This window comes from Myiozetetes cayanensis, unplaced genomic scaffold (assembly GCF_022539395.1).
Source record: "Myiozetetes cayanensis isolate MyiCay16 unplaced genomic scaffold, myiCay2020 scf6-25, whole genome shotgun sequence".
Classification (NCBI taxonomy): Eukaryota; Metazoa; Chordata; class Aves; order Passeriformes; family Tyrannidae; genus Myiozetetes; species Myiozetetes cayanensis.
In genome coordinates this window covers 48923257-48945143 of record NW_026087853.1, presented here as the reverse complement: position 1 = coordinate 48945143, position 21887 = coordinate 48923257, and the positions used below count along the sequence as shown (strand labels likewise).

Sequence of the window (21887 nt, the reverse complement as noted above, 5' to 3'; positions counted from 1 at the left end):
ATTAAAAAGATAATGCTTAGAATTATAACACTTATAAAAGGAAACTAAGAAAATCACATCATTCTCTAGATTGCTTACAATGAGAAAATACCTTTTAAAGCTACCAAACATCTGTGCATGTCCCAAAAACTTTCCGAAGTCAATGTGAAACATATGCCCAGTGTTTCGGAGCATTATGTTGTCGTTGTGGCGGTCACAAATTCCCAGCACATAAGTAGCTACACAGCATCCTGCACAAGAGTAAATGAAGTTTTCTGAAGCCTGGGAGGGAGAGGAAAAAAGTGAATTGAGATCAAATATCAGTGGGAAAACATAATTCATGCATTAAACTGTCAATTTTGATGAACATAAAATCCAAGTCAGGCAAGAGAGGCCCTAAAATTTGCTTTTTCCCAAAATAGTGTTCTTTGAACAGATAGGTTTGCAAAAATCTCCAGAAATCACACTTTACATCAAAAATGGTCATGTTGCTTTTTATATAAATGAAAAAGAGGAGTTGAAGTCAAATCACAAAACTATGTTAGCAAAGAAAAGGGTACAAGACCTTGTATTTCCAATGTGTTTCTTAAACACACAAAACAAATTTCAGTGGAAGACCCGAAATATGAACTTTGTTCTTTCATTGGTTGGTATTTATTCCTTTTAAAAGATCTTCAAATAAGAACAACGCTAAGTTACCTTTTCATATTCCTCCTCTGTAGGGTTATACTTTCGCAACCATTCTGCCAGAGGTTTGTCTTTAAAAGAACCTGTCACTCCGTATTCCACTTGAATTTTCCTAAGTGTATCCGAAGCAGGAACAAGCTCTACCATGCCTTTATATAAAACACAACAAAGTGAATTTAACCATCTCCTTATGTTATACTGCATATATGTTATACTTGCATTTCCATTATTCAGTAGAAACTTTTCTTGACAAGGATGAATTTTATAATCTTAGACTAACCTCTTCCAAAACCCAGTTAGATGTAAAAATAATTCTATTAGTCTACTAAGCAATTTCACAGACTGTGTTACAAAGCAAACCATGAAACACATTTAGCAATCCAACTTAGCTTACTTTTCTACAATTAGTTACAGTCGCTAGAATGCACATGTAAATTATACTCTTAATAATTACTTTCTACCACATAAACTATTATTGGTCTATAAGCAGCAACTGCAAAATATTTTGATGCTGACATTTCTCATACGCTGACACTGAGGTAATCTAGTAACTTAAACTGCTGTCAAGTGTTGAAACAGACCAGACAGCGAGCTTTACATGTGGCCTTATTTTGTAAATACGATTTACTAACAATATTTGTATAGCTAAATCACAAAAGGAAAACATTCAGCTGATTAACAGAATTTTACTTCCATCTTGGCAAGAGCTACTAAAGGTAAATCTAATTTACATGCACTTTACTTTCCCACTTTAATCCTTCCGAGTACTTTAGGGACACGCTAATATTAGCAGCAAGAAAAAAATATGCTATGCAGATCGATTCATCATTCAGAGTAGGAGGAAAAGCCATCTGTTTCTCTAAAAAGCAAGTCTTGCATAAATAGAAGCTTCTTGCTTAGTTTTGCCAACCTAAATTTCCAACTTTTCCATGTATTCAAGAGTTTTTGTCATGCTGTTCTAGCATCTGACTGAAGAGATATTTAAATTATTGTTTATCCTCTTAAATATCTTTGGTTTCTATCGGCTAACTCTAGAGAATTAGCTAAAACTACCAAAAAGCATGTTCAAGGTGCAGGGCAGTATTTACACTCAGAGGTCTGTGACCTACTTTCAAACCCAAGAGACAGCCTCATATTGCCAAGGAACTTTCACCAGCATACGACACTAACTCTGGGGGATAGTGTGTGTGCATGGCAGGGGGTGTTTTAAATTTTTCTTTTTACATGTTTCAGTACATGAATGATACTCCCTGACTCCACTGCAGCAGATTCCAGATATTTTAGAGTTTTGATTTTGACTGGAATGTTTCTTCCACCATAATTCAACTTTCAGAATAAGGATTGCTACAGCACCATTATTTTCTTGTGTTGCAATAAGAGCATCAAGAGAAACCCTGGCTTTTATCACTGTATTGATGCGTTTGCCCCACTGTTCACTGACAACAGAATGCTCAAGAGACACATTTAAGTGCCACTCAGCCATCAGGAAATTCAGAACAATCTAACATTATACTCTCCAGTACTGAAGTTCCTTGCAGTGGAACTGTTCTTTGGTCCCCTCTGCACTGAGGGAAGTTTCTCACTATGAGCATGACAAGAAATTGAAGTGGGGGAGCAAAGATTAAAGGTAGCATCTGGTTTTGCACCTCGGTCTTTTCCAGTTGAGAGACACTTGAAGATAACCATCCGTAGATCCAGCCCCTCCTGCAGCCAGATCTTATCCATGATCTTAATCATTTGCAAGGCCAACATATCTTGTCTCAGATCTTCTCCAACCTTAAATGAAAAAATCTAAGTTAACCAGAGGCATAATATGCTTTCAGTAAAACTCAACATCGCAGATTTTAATGGGTTTACATTCTAGGAAATGATACATTATGCTACTTCCTCATAGTTACACAGCTAAAAAGAAAGGCTACAATTAAGCTTTCATATGTGGTAGACTTACATTTTACAACCTGCTCAGATGTTGGTTTCTAGATACACAGGAGCAAACTCACAAAAACTACGCTTATTAGTCTATGTTAAAGTTAACTGATACTGATGAAATGACACTGTGATTATCATTCAACTTTTTTTTCTCCAATACACATGTTAAGGCCTACCTTAAACATCACATTAATTTCTTCTCCCAGAGGGTCTGCATTTATCAGGGCAACTTTCAGTGGTACTGCATTGGAGCTGAAGAAAGAACATGCCTGCAAGTAGATTTAGTGTTAATAGTCAAAAAGGACTATTCCTGCTAGCCCAGAAAACAAGACATTCTGACAACAAGCAGGTTTGACACACAATGTGTCTATTCAGACTTTTAACATTGCAATTGTGGTGAATACGTGCTTCCTTTGAATAATGAGTCCTTTGGCTGTTATTTGTTGCATTCTTGTACAAAAGCCAATAGTTCTGCACAGTCATGTTTTATACATTTTGAAGGGAAGACCGAATAAAACATGAATAAATATTTTATCAGCAGTTTTTTTTGAAACCTAGAAGATACAAATACATTTTTTAAAAAGCATGTGTTTCACAGTATTTTTCCTCATTTATCTGCTTTCAAGTACATATTCATAATTTAATAGTTACAGTAGAGAAGGAAAGCACAAGATGAACTGTCTCTCCAACACAGGAGTAGTTCAAGCGTTAACAGACCTTTAGGTTTTCAGTCATGCATGATGATATAATCAAGACCGTGGTTGAGCAGATACTGTCAAACCTTGCAGTGTTCTGGAAACATCATTTACCTGCTTCTCCTACACTTCAGCTTTGTCTAGAATTAATTTCTACAAAAAGGTTTTGAAACTCTGAATGTGCAGTACCTTAATATTTAACTCTTTTGCCACAAGACTGGGATTGAGAGGCAAACGGCATTTGTTCTTCAAGAAAAATAACTGCACACGTTCCATACCATTTTGCAAGGCAACCTACAGACAAAAAGAAAATTCAGCTGACATTTTCCTAACTAGAGCATCTACAGAATACTTCTGGACAAAGTTATCCCAAAACAAATGTTTTAACTCTAGAGTCAAAGGAATGTTAGAAAACTATAACTGCTGGTTTAGCTATTAAAAATACATAAGCCTGGCAGTGTAACACTAATCACCCAAGTTTGTGGGGTTTTTTACTAGAGGATAGCATCCCACTTTATCAAACTAAGTTGTATTACTAGCACATAAGCAGATAACCCATTCTTTTGCATAATGGGATCATTCTTCAGCAGTAATAGGTTTAAATTCATTTCTAGTTTATTGTATACAGAAACCGTCCTATCGTATCACAATCTTATGTTTCAGATGACAACAAACTTCACAAAAACATCAAATTCATTAAGCTTTTAACTTGTTCAAATGCATAGCAATAGATTCATAGATTTTCCTATAAATTATACATAACATTTTGAACTTAGACTAAAAAGACAATTGAATGGATTAGTTTGGAAGATATAGTCAGTCTAATCTTCCTAAAGGATATTAAAAATATATACGCACCTGCCGAGCAGATCCACTTGCTTGCTTTACTTTTTCTGCTACCATTCCAAAGAGCTGCACTAGTCTGGTCTGCTTCTCCAGCTCTTCCCTCAGCCTTTTTCCACAGATTGAAAGAAAAGCTCCAAGAATTTGCTCATACCTTACACCAAACTTCGTATCATACAGTGTATCTTTAAGAAGCCTGAAATAAAGGATATATGTTAAATTTTCCTAAGGAAAATACTGCAAACAATGCAATGTTAAGACATTAAAATATTTTAATTCATCAGTACTACATATGTCTGAAGTTACTGATATATACAGGATGGAAATGGCAAGAAGTCTGTGCTTTGTAGCAGCACTATCTCTTCTTTCATTAAAAAACCTCCCAAAACAGTGTACAGTTCGTATTATAACCATTCATTATAGTTATTGTTATATTAATATTAAAAATGATTTTTTTCAGAAATATTAATCTTGCTGTCCTCACATGCCACAAAAAAACAGGACAAAGAACATCTTACCAGTACAGGTAGTGTGCTATTCGAATGCTTCCCAGTGCCCGAGCCAAAAGAAATTTCACAAGAGCGCTGTCGAGATAGGTTTCATACTTCAATGCCTAAATACAAAGAAAATGAAATAAATCAGTCTGGATTTAATTCTAGATGAAGACTGAGGTTTTATGACTAATGCACAGGCAGAATCACCACAAATCCTTAAGACAGTCACAAATTGATTTTTTTGCTCAAATTGTGTTCCCTACTATGCATTAAAGTTATTAGAGGCATGCAATTGCATTTCTGCTATTAGTCATCAGCAATTCCTTTGGGTTTTCAAGAGCAATAAAAACTCAAACTTCTGTGTAGGCAGAAAGTCTTACCTGCACAAATTGAGGGAGGAAATCTGTTAACTCATCATCACTTAATGACTCTATCCAGTTCACAGCTGTATTTCGTACTTCCTGATCAGCAAACCTAGAAAGTCACCACAAATCCATATTAAGTTATCTCTGTCCATATAGGATTTTTTTTTTTTTTGAGATCAGATAGATAGAAAAGAATCAATATAAAGGCTTTAAACAGCTAAAAAAAACCCTACAAGTTTGAGGCCCTTCATCACATAAGATGCAACCCCATGTGCATGTTTAGGGCAAGCACAGTAACACCTCAAAACTCAGTGCTGATAGCTTGGCTCTACAGATCCTGTCCTGTCACACAGTAGATTTTAGAATCCCAACCACTCTTGCTGTGCTTTCACTACATGACTTGGTCAAGCCTACATCAATAAAGTAAGCACATATTCTTTAAGACTTGGAGAACACTCAGCTTTTGTTACAAGAAATTCAGCAATATTTTTCTACAGAACACCATTCAGGATCTGCTACCAAAGAAGAGTCATTTAATTCTCAACAACACACACAGAATTTATTTAACACTGTTTTTCTTACTTTGAATCAAGTAGTTCCAGTGCAGCTAAGGGTGATAGAGGAGGCCATCTCTGAAGTAATGAATATATTTCTGGAAGACTTGCCCAGTCCCAGTGAGGGGCACTAACCAATATTTTTGGTAGGCTACTAGTATGGCTATGACAGTAATGTCTTTTCTCCCACAAAAATTCTTTATCTTCTTTCGACAGCCTGCAGACAAAAGCACAAAATGTAATGACATTGAAATAGCTATTTCCTCTGCAAAAGTCAAAATGAGAAGCCAAATAAAGCCTCAAACACTAAGGAAACAGTTGTTCTAAGTTATAATTTGGGCATTAAGTTTTAGTATAATCTAAAATAAACCAAAATGTTAATGTTTGGTGCAGATGAGTAGGAAACCCTGCTAGAAAAGCTCCCATGGCACATGAACAGCCACTGCTCCCTGTAACAAACTGCCAAGCAGGAACAGACAACTGTAACAGGCAGCCAAAGGGGCAGCAATCGTGTAACAAGAGACTATTATAACACCAGCCATGGAAAACACAAGGAAATTCTTCAAATCAGTACCATTATTTCACATGTTTAATTCAACCTCTTGTTTAAGTCTCTATAGGTCTTCACAATATATTAAAAAAAAAAAAAAAAGAAGAGTATTAAAGAAAGTATAAAAGAAACTTAAGCATTCCATACACTAGCCACAAATTGTCATGTGCAAAGAGACCACGGCTAGAAGGGATGAACATACCCAATAGTGTTATCCTTGGACAGAATGGCAAGGAGACGTTCCCTCACTGGTTTCTCTAACGTTTCTATGGAATGATGCACAGTAGTCTTTGCAGCTTCAGGAATTTTATATTCAATGTCAAATGCATGGGAGGGGAAGTCAATCTGAAAAAAGAAAAAAAAATGACTCAAGTCCTTAAGCATAGTAGAGAAAACTCACCCTTCCAGCAACCTCAGATATTTAGGCATCTGAACTCTTTAGTTCTACATGTGTAAACCTTCAGATACTGTTTCCTGAAGGTTTTTTTCCATCTCAGTTCTTCTACATGGTCCTCAAATGTAGAAGAATTTGCACATTGTTGCACAGTGCAGTGGTTGGAGCACTCCTTAGTAGAGAAGTGAGAATGCTTAGAGTGGAGACTAATCACAGAACTATTCAAATTCACTCAAGTGGTTTCAACCTAGCCAGCAACTCAGACCATGATTTGGGACTGCTAAGCCATGCCTAGTGAAGGTGCCTCCTCTTTCGAGAGAAATTCAGACTCTGAGTTAAGAAAGAGGGGTGCTTATATTCTGTAAAGAGACTGGAATTGCTAGTGCTTAGGTCTAGGCAACTCTCAGCTCACATTTGTATGGATTTCTGTCAAAAATGTTCTCTCCCAGTACTGATAGGATATACTGCCAAGGTTCCTCCACTTTCTCTTACTTCATGGTAATTATTCAATTCCTGATTTGTGTGGAGTTCCAGGAGCTTTCTATTCTTTGCCCTTACTGTTTAGTAATCACTATTCTATACTGGCTTTGAAATATGAATTAGCAGTATTTACCCTCTCCCCAAAACATTCATCTATTATGACTCTTACAAGACTTACAAGTCACAATATTCAAACAAAACATAGTCAGAGCAAGTCAGAATTATGTATAACCTGCAATACTATTCTTTCCATATTTCCTTTCTTGGTGGCCGCCCCTGACACATGATGTGGATGTGATGAGGTCCACATTTGCAAGAGCTTTGTCCCAGAAGTTAACAATCTGAGGAAAAAACACATACAGGTATTAGTATCACAATCTGTTTACTTCACCGAGAGATTACTTGTCAAATGATTTTAATTTTCACAGGATGTCTTCTTTACTTTAAGCACTGCACACAACTATTAGGCAGAAAAGGCAAATGTTCAGTGTTGACACAGATGACACAGATAAATTAAGTGTTCCTTAAGTGAGAAAAGGAATATTTTTGCCTCTGACAAATAAACTGAACACACACACTCTTCTTACCTTCTCAGAGAAAACATCCAGGCATATAAATATTACAGACATCACCATTTGCCTGGACTTCCCACATCACCAGATTCTGCAAGTGCATATCAAATGACATTTGCATTTGCCAGTGTATTCCCAATATTAATACTACTTCCAACTGTAGTAGGGAACAACTGAGGACACCTCATAAATCATTGAAGTGGTGAATGTTAGGTACAGAAAACTTCTATCAGTCTTTAAAAATCAAAATGCTGTCTCAAAAGACAGTTTGAAGGTCATGCCTTAAGTATTTTGAAAGGTGTTTTAGGGTTTATATGTATTTCAAATAAAGAACAGTTTGTTATATGTAAATATTGATTAATTGGAAGCTTATCATGCCAATAAAAGTTACCAAATCATGCCACTAAAGCACAACTGAACAGCTTGCTCTTTTTAATAATTCTCCAGTTTAATACTTGCCATACCCTTCTGTCTCATCATATTTTAAGTCACTCTTAAGACACATTTCAGCTGAAGGGATTTTTACTCTGTTATGAATTCTTCCAAAGCACATATTTGACCATTTTTATTCTTCCTACATTTTACTTAGCTACAAGTTTTAGCTCCTGCTTGCTGTTGCTGCTATTCTCAACTGTAACTGAAATATTTGGGTAGTATCTTTAATTACCTAGGTCTGGATTTAATTTATGTGGACTGCAAGTGGATTAGTCCACTAAGCATCTCCGCAGCTGCTACATTCAGGCCCCTCAGCAAACTCTGGCACAACACATTCTATTGTTGTGTTCTGCATAAACAGAAAATCCAGTTTTCTCCCCAAACTAACTATGACAACACCATGAAGCAGAAAGATAAGCTAAATCTGCAATTCAAATCAAAAGCCATGTTTTCAAATACTGTGTGATGTGGTATTTAGACAGGAGACTGAAATGCAACATTTAAACAGAAGTTTGAAATACACATAATTTACGAAAAGAAATCTGAGTTTCAAGTAGACTGAAAGCAGCTGCAGGCCATCTTTGCAATGCAGGAAGTCCTAAAATCTTAAACACCCTCAAGTTGTTGGAATCATCACCAGAAAAAGAGAAAACAGGACAAGTGAAGTCAAATCTAGAACCAGGGGACACAAAGCACATGAAACAGGCACAAGCAATACACAGCGTAACTTTCCAGGAAAGACTTGGCTGTCTTTCTGCAGCTGTGGTAGACAATTTAAGCTTCCAGCAAGACCTAGAAGTCAGAGCTCAAATAAATAGAAAACCTTAAGCATAAATGCTGAAGCTATTTTGAAATGGTGTGATCCCTCCTCCAACATCATGCCTAATTCTGGCATCTGTGGTTCAAGTCTATTGGTTAATGTCTCACTGAGCAGCTACCAAAGTGATAAGCATTTTGGAATGCACTTTGTAATGGAAGTTTGAAGGACAAGGTAAGTTGAACCAATGTAGAAACACTTAGCTTGGGAAAGTTACAGTAGGCTTTTCATTCTTATTGAAAAAAGTATAATAGGATCCAGCAGTTGTACTTGAAGGAAAGCCAATTCAAACTAGAACTATGTAATGAGTTTAACACAGTCATTATTATCCCTTTAAGTTTTTTAAATAAATTCAGCTCTGAATCAAAAGGAATAAATTCTGGGATGTAATAATCCTAACAATATTCAACTTCCTCAGTAGGTAACTTTTTTCAGCCAGTTAGATGTAAATCCTGCAACACAGGACCGTGTTTTATCCTCTATTTAATGGAAGGTTTTATTTCTGTAACAATATATATACTTTACAATTCTTACCTTTTCCATGGCCTACTATATTCAGTGCCAGAGAGGCAGTTTCTATAGTTATGGGAGTGGAGTAAGCTTTATACAAGGTAAATCATATTAGTAATCTTACCCATGTTTTGAATACTTACCGCCTAAAATCAAAGAGAGGTAGAGAAACCTGACCCAAAATTTCTGGGCCCTTTCTCTGCTTATTTGAGTCAGGGGAACTCCCACTACTTTGATTCAGGATTCCAAACAAAGTCAGACATAAGACTGATTCCAAAGGCAACTGTGAAATCTGGATGGGGAAAATGATTCTATAAAATAAAAGTATTAAAAATAAGTCAGTTAGAAGAAAGGCAGTTGTTAGTAAGTTACAGGCTTATCCATATAATCCATTTATGCCTCTTGCTTTCAAGAAGTTAATTAACATTGAAGAACAAGTGGTAAATTTTCATGCAATCATATTACACTCCACTTCATCTCCCATACCAATAGTTTGTAAAACCTGCTAAATTGTACTTCTGCACTGTAGTCAGATTTGGAACAACTCTTTTTAATCTTTGTCTATTAAGTCACATTCCTTACACAGAACTGACCTGTCCAGCACAACCAGTCTTCCTGCTCTACTCACTCTAGGAGGACAAACACAATTCCATGTTAGCCACCTCCCAGTCTCTCACATTTACAGGGTCAGCTGACAATGAAAGAATCTATTAAGAAGTACTGAAAGTTAAATTCAAAAGGTACAAAACCTCTAAAGAAAGCAGCTCAGGAATATACACCTCACTGAGCCATCCCATTTTTGTTTACACTGCTTTTACTGCATAAGATCTTCTTTTCCTTTGATTTCTCTGTAGCACATCACAGTTGCACTATAAAATACTGCACTACTGTAAGCAGTTTTTAAGCAAACTAACAGATGTAATACACTGGCACTTGCAAGCAAAAGATCTGACAATTAATCCCTTGCATCACCAGAAAAAAAATGTAGTTGAGGTATTCTCTGAAGGCAGGTGTTCTAGAAACTCTCATTCCTGAGCTGAAATCATTTGTTCACTGTAAACTTTCAGGGTATTCCTCAGGGTCTATCTCTGACCTTTAAAAGCAGTCAGGAGAGTGGATAAAGGGCACAGTGGAGCTCACATGATGCTTCAGCCGTGACAGACTGCCTGATAACTCAAGTAGGAGAGAGTAAGCTGTGCACAGATACTGAAAAATGTTCCCCTCTCAGTTATCAGACACCAGCCACCATTATCTCCCTGTTTTTTCTCTGCATGCCCTTCCTTCCTCCTTTCTACCCTCTTCCCCTACCCCATAAAAACAAACTGGAGTTCAGTAGCTCAAACTGGACATTCCCTTATGCTACAGATTGATACTCTAAAGCACTTCTGCATCTGCTCTCTTTATAGAAACAATACTAAATCAGATTTTTAAATTCAGATGTAAAGTTGTTACAATGTATTTGGAACAAAAACCGATCGAATATTAATGTTGGTAAAAGTGAGTTTTTCCTCTCCATTTGCATAAATTGACCAGGACTTACATGGTCCCTCTTCCAGCAGCACAACCTGTTCCCATTACTAAGAGTGTTACAACCTTCCCAACTCCCTGTAATTGTGTACTACAAACACATTAGCACAGGGCACTTGTCCAGCATTTCCATTCCCACTTTTTAAATGAGTAGCAAAATACCGTTTGGAAAAATATTTGATTTTGGTCAGTAAGTCTCACACACTGTTCTTTGGACACTTCAAATGGAATTGGAACCAAGAGCTGCTTGAATGACCGTATTCAGCAGCTAGCTGGGTAAGTACTAGCTAAACCAAAATATTTTATTGAATTTTTACATGCTAAAGTCACTTACAGTTCATCCCATTTTATCAAGTAGAAGAAGTTCTTGTATGTGCCAACCTTCTTGGACTGCACAGGTTTGAACAGATCTTTTCCATTATGGGTCAGAGAACAAATCAAGTAGTATTTTTCATAACTGGACAAGGAAAAAAAAGTAAATGAAACAAGAAAAAAAATCTATAAAAGGATGAATTTTACAATTAATTAATTACTTACTTTGACACCCAACCAGAAGAAATTCCATGAGCAGCAAACACTGTGAACTGGAGATGTTCTGTGGCAGTACAAGCTTCCTTGGTACTCTTACCATCTTCTGGAGAAACTGCTCCGGAACTGCTACAGGAATTCACGTGGAGTCGCACAAGAGCTTCAACTGCTCTTGTTAACTGGTCTATACTCACTTTCAGAGGGTTTTCAGGTTGCAGTGAACCTAAATTATAATTTATTTTTAATGTATTTTTCCTAAATCAACCACCTGAGAACAGTTTTTAAATAAAAATTGAAGAACTCTACTCACCAGGTGAGCTCTTGCTAGTGTCATCACCACATTTTAAGGACACCTACACAGTAAAGTTACAGCAAATTTCAATACTGAGAAATCCATCCTAATTTTCCACTGCTCTTAAGTATCTTGTACAGAAATTATTAAATATCTGACTTAGGCCCATATTTAAGTTTATGTAACACATCTTTTCACTCAAAGCTCCTCAAGGGTTACCTGGCAGCATCACAATTTTCATACCATGCAGCAACTATTCATCAAGCTCAACAGTTCATGTTTAGTCAAGTCAACTGTTTTTGACGCTCTTTATGAACTCCTAAAAGCCATAGGACACTGGAATACTGTTCGGGATACCCTGACTTCTCCAGGTAGAAATAAAGCTCGCTCAGGGTTGCTACAGATGGAAGCAGAGGTTGTTAGCTCTATTAACGAGTAATTGAAGTCTGAACAGCTGTTCTCTTTGTGGCATTTGTTAAGGTACCTTTTGCTGGCAGAGTTACTGCAAATTTACTGAATTAAAAAAATGTTAAGCAACTGGAGAAAACTGAACAGTAAGTACCATTACTTTGGACTATATTTGTTTGCTTCTTGGTCTGCTAAAATGGAAGTCTAAACATGATACAACACCATAGCAATGTCTAGTCTCAACAAAGACACTGTCGAAGCCAAAAGGTGGCAAACAAATCACAGGAATTTACTCCCTGCTAATCAGGAAGAATTTCATGCCAAATTCAACTCCTGATGAAACTGAAGCTTTTAATGAAAACTGAGTCTGTGATTTAAAATCAAAACCCAGTGAACTCCTCAGACCTCAGAGAAAGTCTAAGAAGTCTGCCACAACTGCAGAGGAATAAAAGCTCTCCTTACGCTTTTAATGTACTAATTGAGCATCTTGTCTACAGTTAGTTTGAACTACCAAAAAACCATTCTTATAAAAAATGTGGTCACTTCTTCCAACCACAAGGAATCACTTAAAAAAAACCCCAAAACCCAGTATCTTTCAAAATGTTTAGATGCAACTGTTTCCAATCTTTAAGGCAATTTTATTTCTGAAAGCAATCCTATAAGCCTTCATACACATTACTGTGCAAGCCAATGTGCATTAAAAAAAGAAGAAGAAAGGCATGGTTTTACTGATAAAATCCCACCCTTTTCAAACTCTAGTGGGATAGTGTTATTTTTCAGAGTTTTTACACTGCAATCTAATTATTTCTACAGCTTTCTCCTAATAAAATGCAAGAAGCCGGAAGCGAATAGAGCATCACGTGAATCGCCACTCTAATAAGGCAGCAGGACAACAGAAACGGCATTACAAGATTATTTTAGCTGTTTTTTATTTGCCCAACTTCTCCCTTTGTTGACTTGAGACCAATTCTGCTCAAGTGAATCATTCATTGTAAGGCAGTTGAATCATCAAATCCGGTGCTGTTTGAGAGATTTTGGGTTTGTCCATATGCTCAGGAATGCAGGAGCACGAACAGTTAGTTTTAAGATGCTATTGCTAGTCACATAAACACTACTGGGAAAATGCATGATGTGAACTGCCCTTTGAAGCATAACTGCACTGATTTTAAAAAGCATGAGCGAGTTGTCAGTTCCCCTTAGTCAGATTTAGTGGCATCTGCTATGACACAAGTTTCTAATTACAGAACCAGAAAACAGTACTTTAAAACTAGTTTTTAAAAAGTCACTATTTAGAAAAGGCAAGTATTCAACAAGCAAGTGATTAATGCAGTAACAGCAGAGAGACATCAACATAAATGGAAATTATTAGGTAAAATAAACAAATAAAACCCAACAAAAAAAGCCCAACATAATCCTGACAGAACTGTTGCTGGTATCTCCAACTACCAACGATTCTGAAATACTGTTTATCAGTGTTAAAAAGAGTACCTCAAAATGCAGTTTATAGTGTGAAAGTTTACCTCAGCGTTTTTAGTCCTTGGAAGATTAACAGCCCTCCTTAGCTTCTTCACTGATTCCGTTATTGCAGGAGTCTCTACACAATCCAATGTAGAACAGATTTTTCTGACAGTCTTAATTACATGATCTACTGCTTTATGCTGGTTCTAATAAGGAATGTATGAGAGAACAGATTGATCTGATCACAATTGTGTAACCCAGTATTGCTTTGATTTTTTTTTTTTTTAATGAATTGCCAAGAAAATTTCAGTAGGAGATGCGTATCTCAAGTTACATTAAACTGTGTGGTAACAATTTGATTAAAGAAAAACCTCAGTATCAAGAACTTCCTTATAAATGCCAAAAACACATTAGTATGGATTCTAGAATGATATCCCAGGAAACATTAGGAGGTTCCCAACCATTTTTCTATGAAGCTGCTGGCAAGCAAGTATTTTCTAATGAGATACTAAGCTCAAATTCCCACATGGCATAAAAAGAAAGAGTTAGTTTAAAAAAGGGCTATTTAATTAGTGTGAGGAAGCAATTCTAAAGAAGCAGTGTTTCAACTTGAGTCCTCTCAAACACATAGGTTCAAATTACACTTACACTACTACTACTTACATTACAGTATTGCTTCCATAATAGAACTTTATCTCTTTCACTTTAACATGCTTTTGAAAAAAGTTTGTTGCAACTTTTGCTTTAAATGCTATTTAATTTAAACAGTTCTTCCAGATGAAGCAATTTCAAACTGTCATTTTGGAGTAGGTAGGAAAGGAAGCGAATGTTGCACACTTATCAGGAATCTTTCTTGAAAGGAACAGATCAGCTTCTAATCAGAGAATCAGTATGCTGGTAGGCTACTTAAGACAAAGTTGAGGTGATCCTAACATTCTCTTCCTGCTACCCTTCCCATAGAAGAAAATCCACTTAAGTTAAATTTAAATTATCCTAGATTTCTTGGGTTTTGTTTTTTAATGTAAGGAAAGCCTTCACCCAATTTTAAAGAACCCATGCAGAAAATGAAAATATTTACTTAAAAATAACATTTCACTTTTTAAAGGTGTAATGTCTATGTTTCTTTCACAATTACTTATGAGCACTTGCAACTAAATAAGAAGGATTATTAGTGCAATATCCTCTCAGTAAGATGTAAATTGATTCCCAAACCCTACCCTTCATGGCTTTCCTTCAAGTGGATAGCAAAGAAGCCATTTGAATCAGAAAGCTTTTGAATTGAGAGTTTCCTGGCAACAATTAACTGTCCTGGTAAGAAAACAACCACAGAAGTCAGAGGACACTGTAAATATTTAAGCCATACTTTCAAAGCTGACACTTGGAAGTTAACAGCTGCTTTGAGTCATGAAGAACAACATTTCCACTGCTATTTTCCTCACAGGCTTTCAATCGCAATAAGAAGACAACTGATAACTTTTAAAGTGTTCAGTGATGTGAAATCAAAGCCTATGTACAAATTATTTATGGATTACTTTACGCTTTTTCCCTTTGATTAGCAAACTTCAGCTACTGAACAGGTACATGAATTCACTTCACAAAGTAAAAAATTTCAAACACAGCAACTGCTGATTTTTGAACCTAATCATCACCATCTACAAACTAGATCTCCTATCCTAAGTCTGTAAAAAGAGCAGAACGTTAAGTCTGAATTGAGATGTTTTGCATTCCTCATCTCAGCCTGTGAAATCACAGTTAAACAAACAAGCTGAAGCAGCTGCAGGAGCAAAGCAACAAAACCACCACCATATCAAGCAGCAGTAACAGCTCCCTCTTCTACAAAATGATTGTGTTCAAAACTACCCTTGAGAAGATGGTGAATCATCATCAAAGGAATTAAATAAATTAAGGGCGTATGTAAATAGTGGACATCAGATTGTTCAGACCTGCATTCCTGGAGAGGCAAACAAACATAGTGGAAGTGAAAAGTATTGAAATTAATTCGTTTCAAGACTGCTCTTACAGAAACTGGTTAAGAAACACGGTTAATGTTTAAGCATTTAAGTCTCCAAGTTACACTATTATCAGGAGTTAAATGCAGCTTCTCCCTTGGAAAATGAGCAAAGCAGAGGTTACTTCCATAAGCTTGTGCATATGGGAAATCACTCCAAACTACTTGACATGCAAGTTGCTTTAAGCTACTTATCATACACCAAAATGGACAATGTTTTTGACAGGGTATTTCAAGTTAATCAAATAATGCAGAAAATGCAAATAATCAAACTTGCTTCATTTATAACTCCCATTGTACACAGTTATTACTGCTCACTATTGTGTAGTTTTTTATCTGTTACCAAATATATCTATCATGGCTGTCAACAATGGATGTAGTCAGGATTCAGACCTTTTCCCCTGTATTTCCCTCTTCCAGCATTTTTGAGGAAAAGGTTGTTTTTCACCCCAGGACTTGGAAGATACATATTTCGAATTGTGGTGATTAGGTAACAGTTAGTTTGCAAGAAAAGAAGAGAAATCTAAAAATCCATTATTCCAAATTCACATTTGACAGCTTGTTCAGATCTCATTTTCCCCAAGAATACCTGCAAGTCAAAACCCAGCTACCTTACTGGTAAACTTTCTCACGCTACTTTTGGTTCGGCAATAATTTACAATGACCTTACCTCATTCTTCAGAGCTATGTTAACTTGCTTATGATACACATCAAGAAGTTCTTCAATAGAAGGCCTGTAAGAAATAATAGTTATTGAACACAAGAGCAAGAAGAGAACATAGGTCAGAAATTCAGCAGTGACCAGCACTTGGTTACTAAAATAACCACAAAACATTACCTTATAATAGGTTCCCTGAAAGGCTTTTCTACTTTGTAGAGGTGTTTGGTTAGATGAATGGGTGTTCTGTCATCATCTTCCTGCAATAAAATATTAGATCTTAAGTCCTTGCTTTTCCAGAATTTGTAATACTGTGTTAGAAGTTTAATTACTAATACCTGTGAAGTTGCAGGGGAAAGATATGAGGTGATTTCTTCAAAGGGGAAAAGAAATAACAAATTAATAGCCTACGAAATGTGTACACACAGGGACAGAGGGAACAAACAGCCATCAAGTGCATAACTACACAAATACCAGATATACCCCCCTTCCTCTTTGATGGTCTGATACAGATTTAATTTAACTCAAAAACTGTTCTCAACTTTTAGTTAACTCTGAAATTTATTGCTTCCCTTTCAGGCCTCAAGTTTAGTCAAAATGCTTGCATACTTTTTCCAGGTATAATACTTAGTCTAATAAGAGATGTTACCCATACCTGTATTACCTGCCTTGTGCAATTGTTATTTCACTTCCTCTTGAGAGGACACAATTTCCAACACCAAGCAGACCTACTAACTTGGTAGTAACACCAGAAGGTTACACCTTAGCTCTGCCAACTCTGATGCAAACTCCCAACCTGGGGAAGTACTCACTGTCCGTGCCAGATCGCTGCAGATCGCGCTGTGGGTCAGGAGCTGCAGTTTGATTTCTGTGTCCCACTTCCGGCAGTTCTGGATATATTCATGACTTCCTATGCAGTGCTTACTGTTAAACAAAGGCAAGCTTTAGTCACAACAGAAATATGCAGTGCTTTTTAAAATCTCACATGAAATATTTAAGGTGACCTGTTGCCTCGAAGTAAGGAAGTAATCAATCAACTTCCACACCATACTTGATCTGATTTTTACTTCTGCAGAAGTTTTGATACACTACTACAGACTTTCACTAAAGCTCCTACCTACAGCGACTAATACACAAACCAAATATTCTAACCCAGAAAACTAATGGGGTTTTGTAAACCATCAGTTTTCTTAAAAAACAAAACCCAAAATCAAACCAAACTAACCAACAATCACAAAACCAACCCCCCCTCAGAGTAGATTTTTTTTTTGTCCTGGTTGCTGGGATTTGAAGAGGAGCTGAAAACTACAACATCCATCTACGAAAATGCTCTCGAAATGTGCATCTGAAAAATGCTCTGTTTGTGTTCAACACAACAGATGACAGATTAGAACACACTTTTAGGAAGGTGTTGAGAAACTACTCTGCTGTATCCCAGAGCAGTTTGAAAGACTTCTGATCTTTGTGCAAAGAGTGACTCTTCTATATTTTTAACGTTTCTGTCTTCATACATACAATCACTAGAGAAATATTTCCCAGTAACTGTATTACAAAAAAGCATGAAATTAAATATTAATGAAAAGGAGTTTGCTTACTTCTGTAAAACTTCTTCTTGGCCACAGACTTTCAGGATATAGCTGCCAATGTCCACTTCATTCAAGTCATCATGCACCCAGCAAAGTGCCTGCATTATTATAAGCTCAACAGGGGAACTCACTGTTTAAAGAAATTACATCTAAAAGTTAAATATAAATCTATAGCGAGTGATATTAACTATTATTCACTCACAAATTGTAGTTATCTGATGAAACTGGTTTTTATATTGGTAGGAAAGACTCTTATGCTTCTATTGTCTTGTAAATGTCATTGTTTGAGATCTTCACTTTCTTCTCAGAAAGGTATCCCATGAAACTAGCCTGTCATTATAAAAAGCCCATAAATTATTTTAAAATTAAGATACAGTGTAGTCACTTGACCAGAAGTACAAACACAGTCTGCAGGACTGAGTATAGCCTTTTTTTTTTCTTAAATCAATTTGCCATATTTAGCAAGGACTTCAAATAGGTAAGTGATCCCAGAGGCACTTAAAGCTTAAAAATCATTATCTGAAGAGCTGCACGTGGAACTCCTCTATTTGTTCTGCTTTTGAAGAACTGAGTATCAGCTGCAGCTGAGGCAAATCCTACTGAAAGTGTTTTTTACTTTTTCCATTTGTCTAGGGCAGTTTCCACTTCGGACAGAGCAGATCTCACCATCAGCAAGCCTTTGCAAAAAGTAACTCTTAGCTACCAGTACTTTCACATCATGTTCCAAATGCTTTTTCTGAAAATTATCTCTCTTTTATCCAGCAACTACAGAGCAAAAGAAATAATCCCAGTCAAACCCCAAATCCATTCCTCTACACCCACCAGCTGTCACTGATGAAAAATACACAGATACGTTTTAAGAACACAAATGTTTAAATACAAAATGCTCTGTAGCCCTCTCAACCTAGTTTCCAACAATCTCCTGTAAATTGTTTACAAGCAATATCAACTTAATTCAGATTGGGTTTCTTCCCCCACCAGGGGAAATTTTCTCAATTTTTTTTTTTTTTTTAAGAAAGGAATATTACTGCCATGGTGGACACTGAGCAGTGATGCCACAGTATTTCCCACAAGATAACACATGTGCTTCACATAACTAACAAATGATGAAGTATTACAAGCACACAGGTATCGACAGCATATGAAAAATGACTGTGAAATTCAAGAGCAAGGAAGTATGAATTCAGAAACAAGATTTAACTCATTAAGACTGTTTAACCTATTATAAATCTAGAGTGAACCTGCTGTACTACCTTCAGCAGAGAGCATGGTAGTTGAAGAGAGAAAAGGTGCAGTGATAGTTTATGGGCTGTAGTCACAGGCAGCATTGCTGAAGGTCTGCCAGCCCTGGAAAGCCCAGGGAAGTAACAAAGACAATGGTGCCACCACCTTTTCCCTGCCCTACTTCAAAAACATTCCTTTCCTGCTGACACACAGTGATTGCTCAGATAGACTTGTACTTCTATGTAAAGTCTAATAAATGAATACAAAATCAATCCAAATAAGCTCTAAAGTTCATCTGTTTCCCTCCTGGGTCCTTTCTATACATTGAGTCATCAGAGCACTGACAGGTTGCAGTTCCTTCTGAGCAAGACTGAGAGGTATATTAAAGCAAAGCAGTAGGATGCTAAGGTATGTAATAATTTGACCAAGAACAGATGGAATTAAAGGTAGAGAATAACTTTCAATATGCCTATTACTAGTCACATACCCATCTTTCACCAGCTACAGAAGACAAGTAGTTCAACTGTGATCAGTTTCAGTATCAGAAAAACAGGAAGAGAGCAGAGAGTGCAAAGAATGAGATATGTGGGATTAGAATCCAAAACATATTCCAAGCTAGTCAGAAAAATAATAGAAATAAAGGGCTGAAACCCTAACATTTTAGTTACCCTAACAAAGCCTTTTGTACCAAAGGATTAAGCCTGTTATATTAGAAAAGAATAATCTTAATCCTTAAGAGCAGAAACCCTTCCTAGGCTACACTTACAATCCCCCTCATTTCTTAACAAAAAAGATTATTACATCGCAGCAGAATGAATAAAAGGTCCAGCAAATTAATATAGAATGAAAGCACTGAGAGCTCCTTTCCTAAGAGAGCAGTTAGTTTACATGAATAATACAGCAACTCCGTATCTTTTGGGAACCGCCAGCTCTAAAGCATCTACACTGCTACAGGTTGAGAACCAAAGGACAAGCAAACAGCACAGATCCACTATCAGGAAGTTGCTCCTGAGGTAATTTATTATCAGATATTTTATCACCAAAAAGAAGCTGCCAGAAACTGACAGCATTCTTACAGCCTTGAATACAAATGCTGTGAAGTCAAGACTGTACAGAAAACATGAATGTATGTACAACTAGGGAAACCTAAAAGGTCCACCCCAAACCAATATTCCTGGTTACCCACAAAACCAGGACAGCAGGTTGAGGCACATCATGACAGTATTATTGCAGTGTTTGTTTTCATAAGTATATACTGAAGTCAAATAACAGTTTTAGTGCTTATTTTCCACCAGCAATTCATCTGACTTTTTAGATGGGCTACAGAAGTTTATTTAAAAATATGTTAAGAGTATTGAAATAAAAAACTGAATGTTAAGAATATCAGTCCTGGTGTCGTTGTTCCCTCAGTTACCAAAAAATAGGTCAAAGTCTTGAAAAACTGTTTTATTCTATCCAGTTGTGGATAGTATAGTGCTTCTGGTTTGCCTGACTTTCCTTTTTTAAACTGATTCTTTTTGTCAAGTTCTAAATATTTTCTGATGGAGGCACTGACCCAGAATTAGGTCTTTCCTCAGTTACCTTTTCCACTTTTCCCACAAACAATCCATGCATCTGAGACACAGGGAGCACAGAAAGTGAAAGCCATTGGCCTGGGCTGCATGTACAGTCTTAACCCACCATAATAAGTCTTAACAAGCAAACTCCAGTTTAAAAAGCAGAAACATACCATCACATGTAAAAGTTACTGGTTGCTGGAATTCTTCGATTTCTATAGAAACCTTGATACTGGCACTCTCCCCACTTATATTTCTTTGCAGCATGATTGGACTCAGCACAAAGCCTGGGTTTGTTTGCTGATTAGAGTAAGGAAACTTGGTCCTCAATCTGAAAGCAGAAAAGGTTTATGAAATATTGCAATGGAGAAGTCAAAGACTAAAGCAAAAAACCATGGTAATAACCACAAGCCAGAACAGTAAAGACTACCTTTGGCTCTCTACCTAAATTGTATGTACAAAACACCATTTAATTTTTCTGTTCTCAACAGAACACTGCCCACAATAATTACACAAGTAGTAATTAGACAGGAAAAAAATCCCAGCTTACAATTAGGTAGGTTTTCCACATAGCTTCAAATATTTAACAGGTCAATGCTTACAGGACATATCCATCTTCTGCAGAAGTTTAGCTCTAAAACAGTTTTTAAAAATGTAATCCACAGCATTTACTAAAAAATTATTTTAAAAAATAATATTTTCTTTTATGTAGAAAAGACAACAAAATTCTTCACATCTTTCAAGTTTTAGAAATCTAATCTGAATTTAGATGCTACATAGAAGGTAGTTATTCCAAGTTGAGATAGAGGCCTTAGTTAAGGGAATGGCTTTTATTTAGGACACAAACAACATAAAACATTCACCTACTAGTGAATAGACAGTATTTTGATATCTGCTTTTTATTTTCTGCTATTTAACATGAATAAAATAATTTAACCCAGAACTTTTATCAACATTAAAATAGTATTATGGGAGATGAGGAACAGAATTCTTCTATAAGGGTCATTTATTTCATCTTCTTGATTCCTTACAAAAGCAAGAATGGGAAAAATACCCAAAACCCTCTAGCAAGAATTGTCCAGTCAAAAAGCCATCCGTATTTTAAGCACTGGTTCTTGAAAGGAAAGGCAACAATTAGATTTAACTAGAAATTGTTGCAACAAGCCTATTTTACATGAGTTTTTTCTTCATGTTATTAATCAGTAAGTTTCACAAGTATATGAATTCTCATTGGTTTTATGGAGTTTGCTTTTGATTTTATAAACACTCCTGTTTTAATAAATAGTTGCTCTCCTTCAGATTCAAAGATCTCTATTTCCTCCATCATTTCTTGGATTT

At 36.3% G+C, this 21887-nt stretch overlaps 1 protein-coding gene across 4 annotated transcripts in view; it reads right to left on the bottom strand.

The window, feature by feature from the left end:
* The window catches only part of PIK3C2A (phosphatidylinositol-4-phosphate 3-kinase catalytic subunit type 2 alpha), a 50753-nt gene that overhangs the window by 10127 nt on the left and 18739 nt on the right, over nt 1-21887 (bottom strand). For 3 of the 4 annotated variants that reach the window (XM_050336347.1, XM_050336349.1, XM_050336348.1), the window contains exons 4-24: nt 20723-20880; nt 17779-17899; nt 16996-17107; nt 16364-16443; nt 16196-16259; nt 13580-13723; nt 11670-11712; nt 11369-11582; nt 11166-11288; nt 9448-9615; nt 7203-7311; nt 6299-6441; nt 5575-5763; nt 5008-5101; nt 4652-4746; nt 4149-4329; nt 3480-3584; nt 2772-2864; nt 2313-2442; nt 679-815; nt 92-261 (exon numbers count right to left, since the gene is read on the bottom strand). In XM_050336347.1, the coding sequence (XP_050192304.1) occupies nt 92-261; nt 679-815; nt 2313-2442; nt 2772-2864; nt 3480-3584; nt 4149-4329; nt 4652-4746; nt 5008-5101; nt 5575-5763; nt 6299-6441; nt 7203-7311; nt 9448-9615; nt 11166-11288; nt 11369-11582; nt 11670-11712; nt 13580-13723; nt 16196-16259; nt 16364-16443; nt 16996-17107; nt 17779-17899; nt 20723-20880 (2673 nt within the window). The remainder of the gene's footprint in view (nt 1-91; nt 262-678; nt 816-2312; nt 2443-2771; nt 2865-3479; nt 3585-4148; nt 4330-4651; nt 4747-5007; nt 5102-5574; nt 5764-6298; nt 6442-7202; nt 7312-9447; nt 9616-11165; nt 11289-11368; nt 11583-11669; nt 11713-13579; nt 13724-16195; nt 16260-16363; nt 16444-16995; nt 17108-17778; nt 17900-20722; nt 20881-21887) is intronic. The other variant, XM_050336350.1, reaches the window with a different exon arrangement.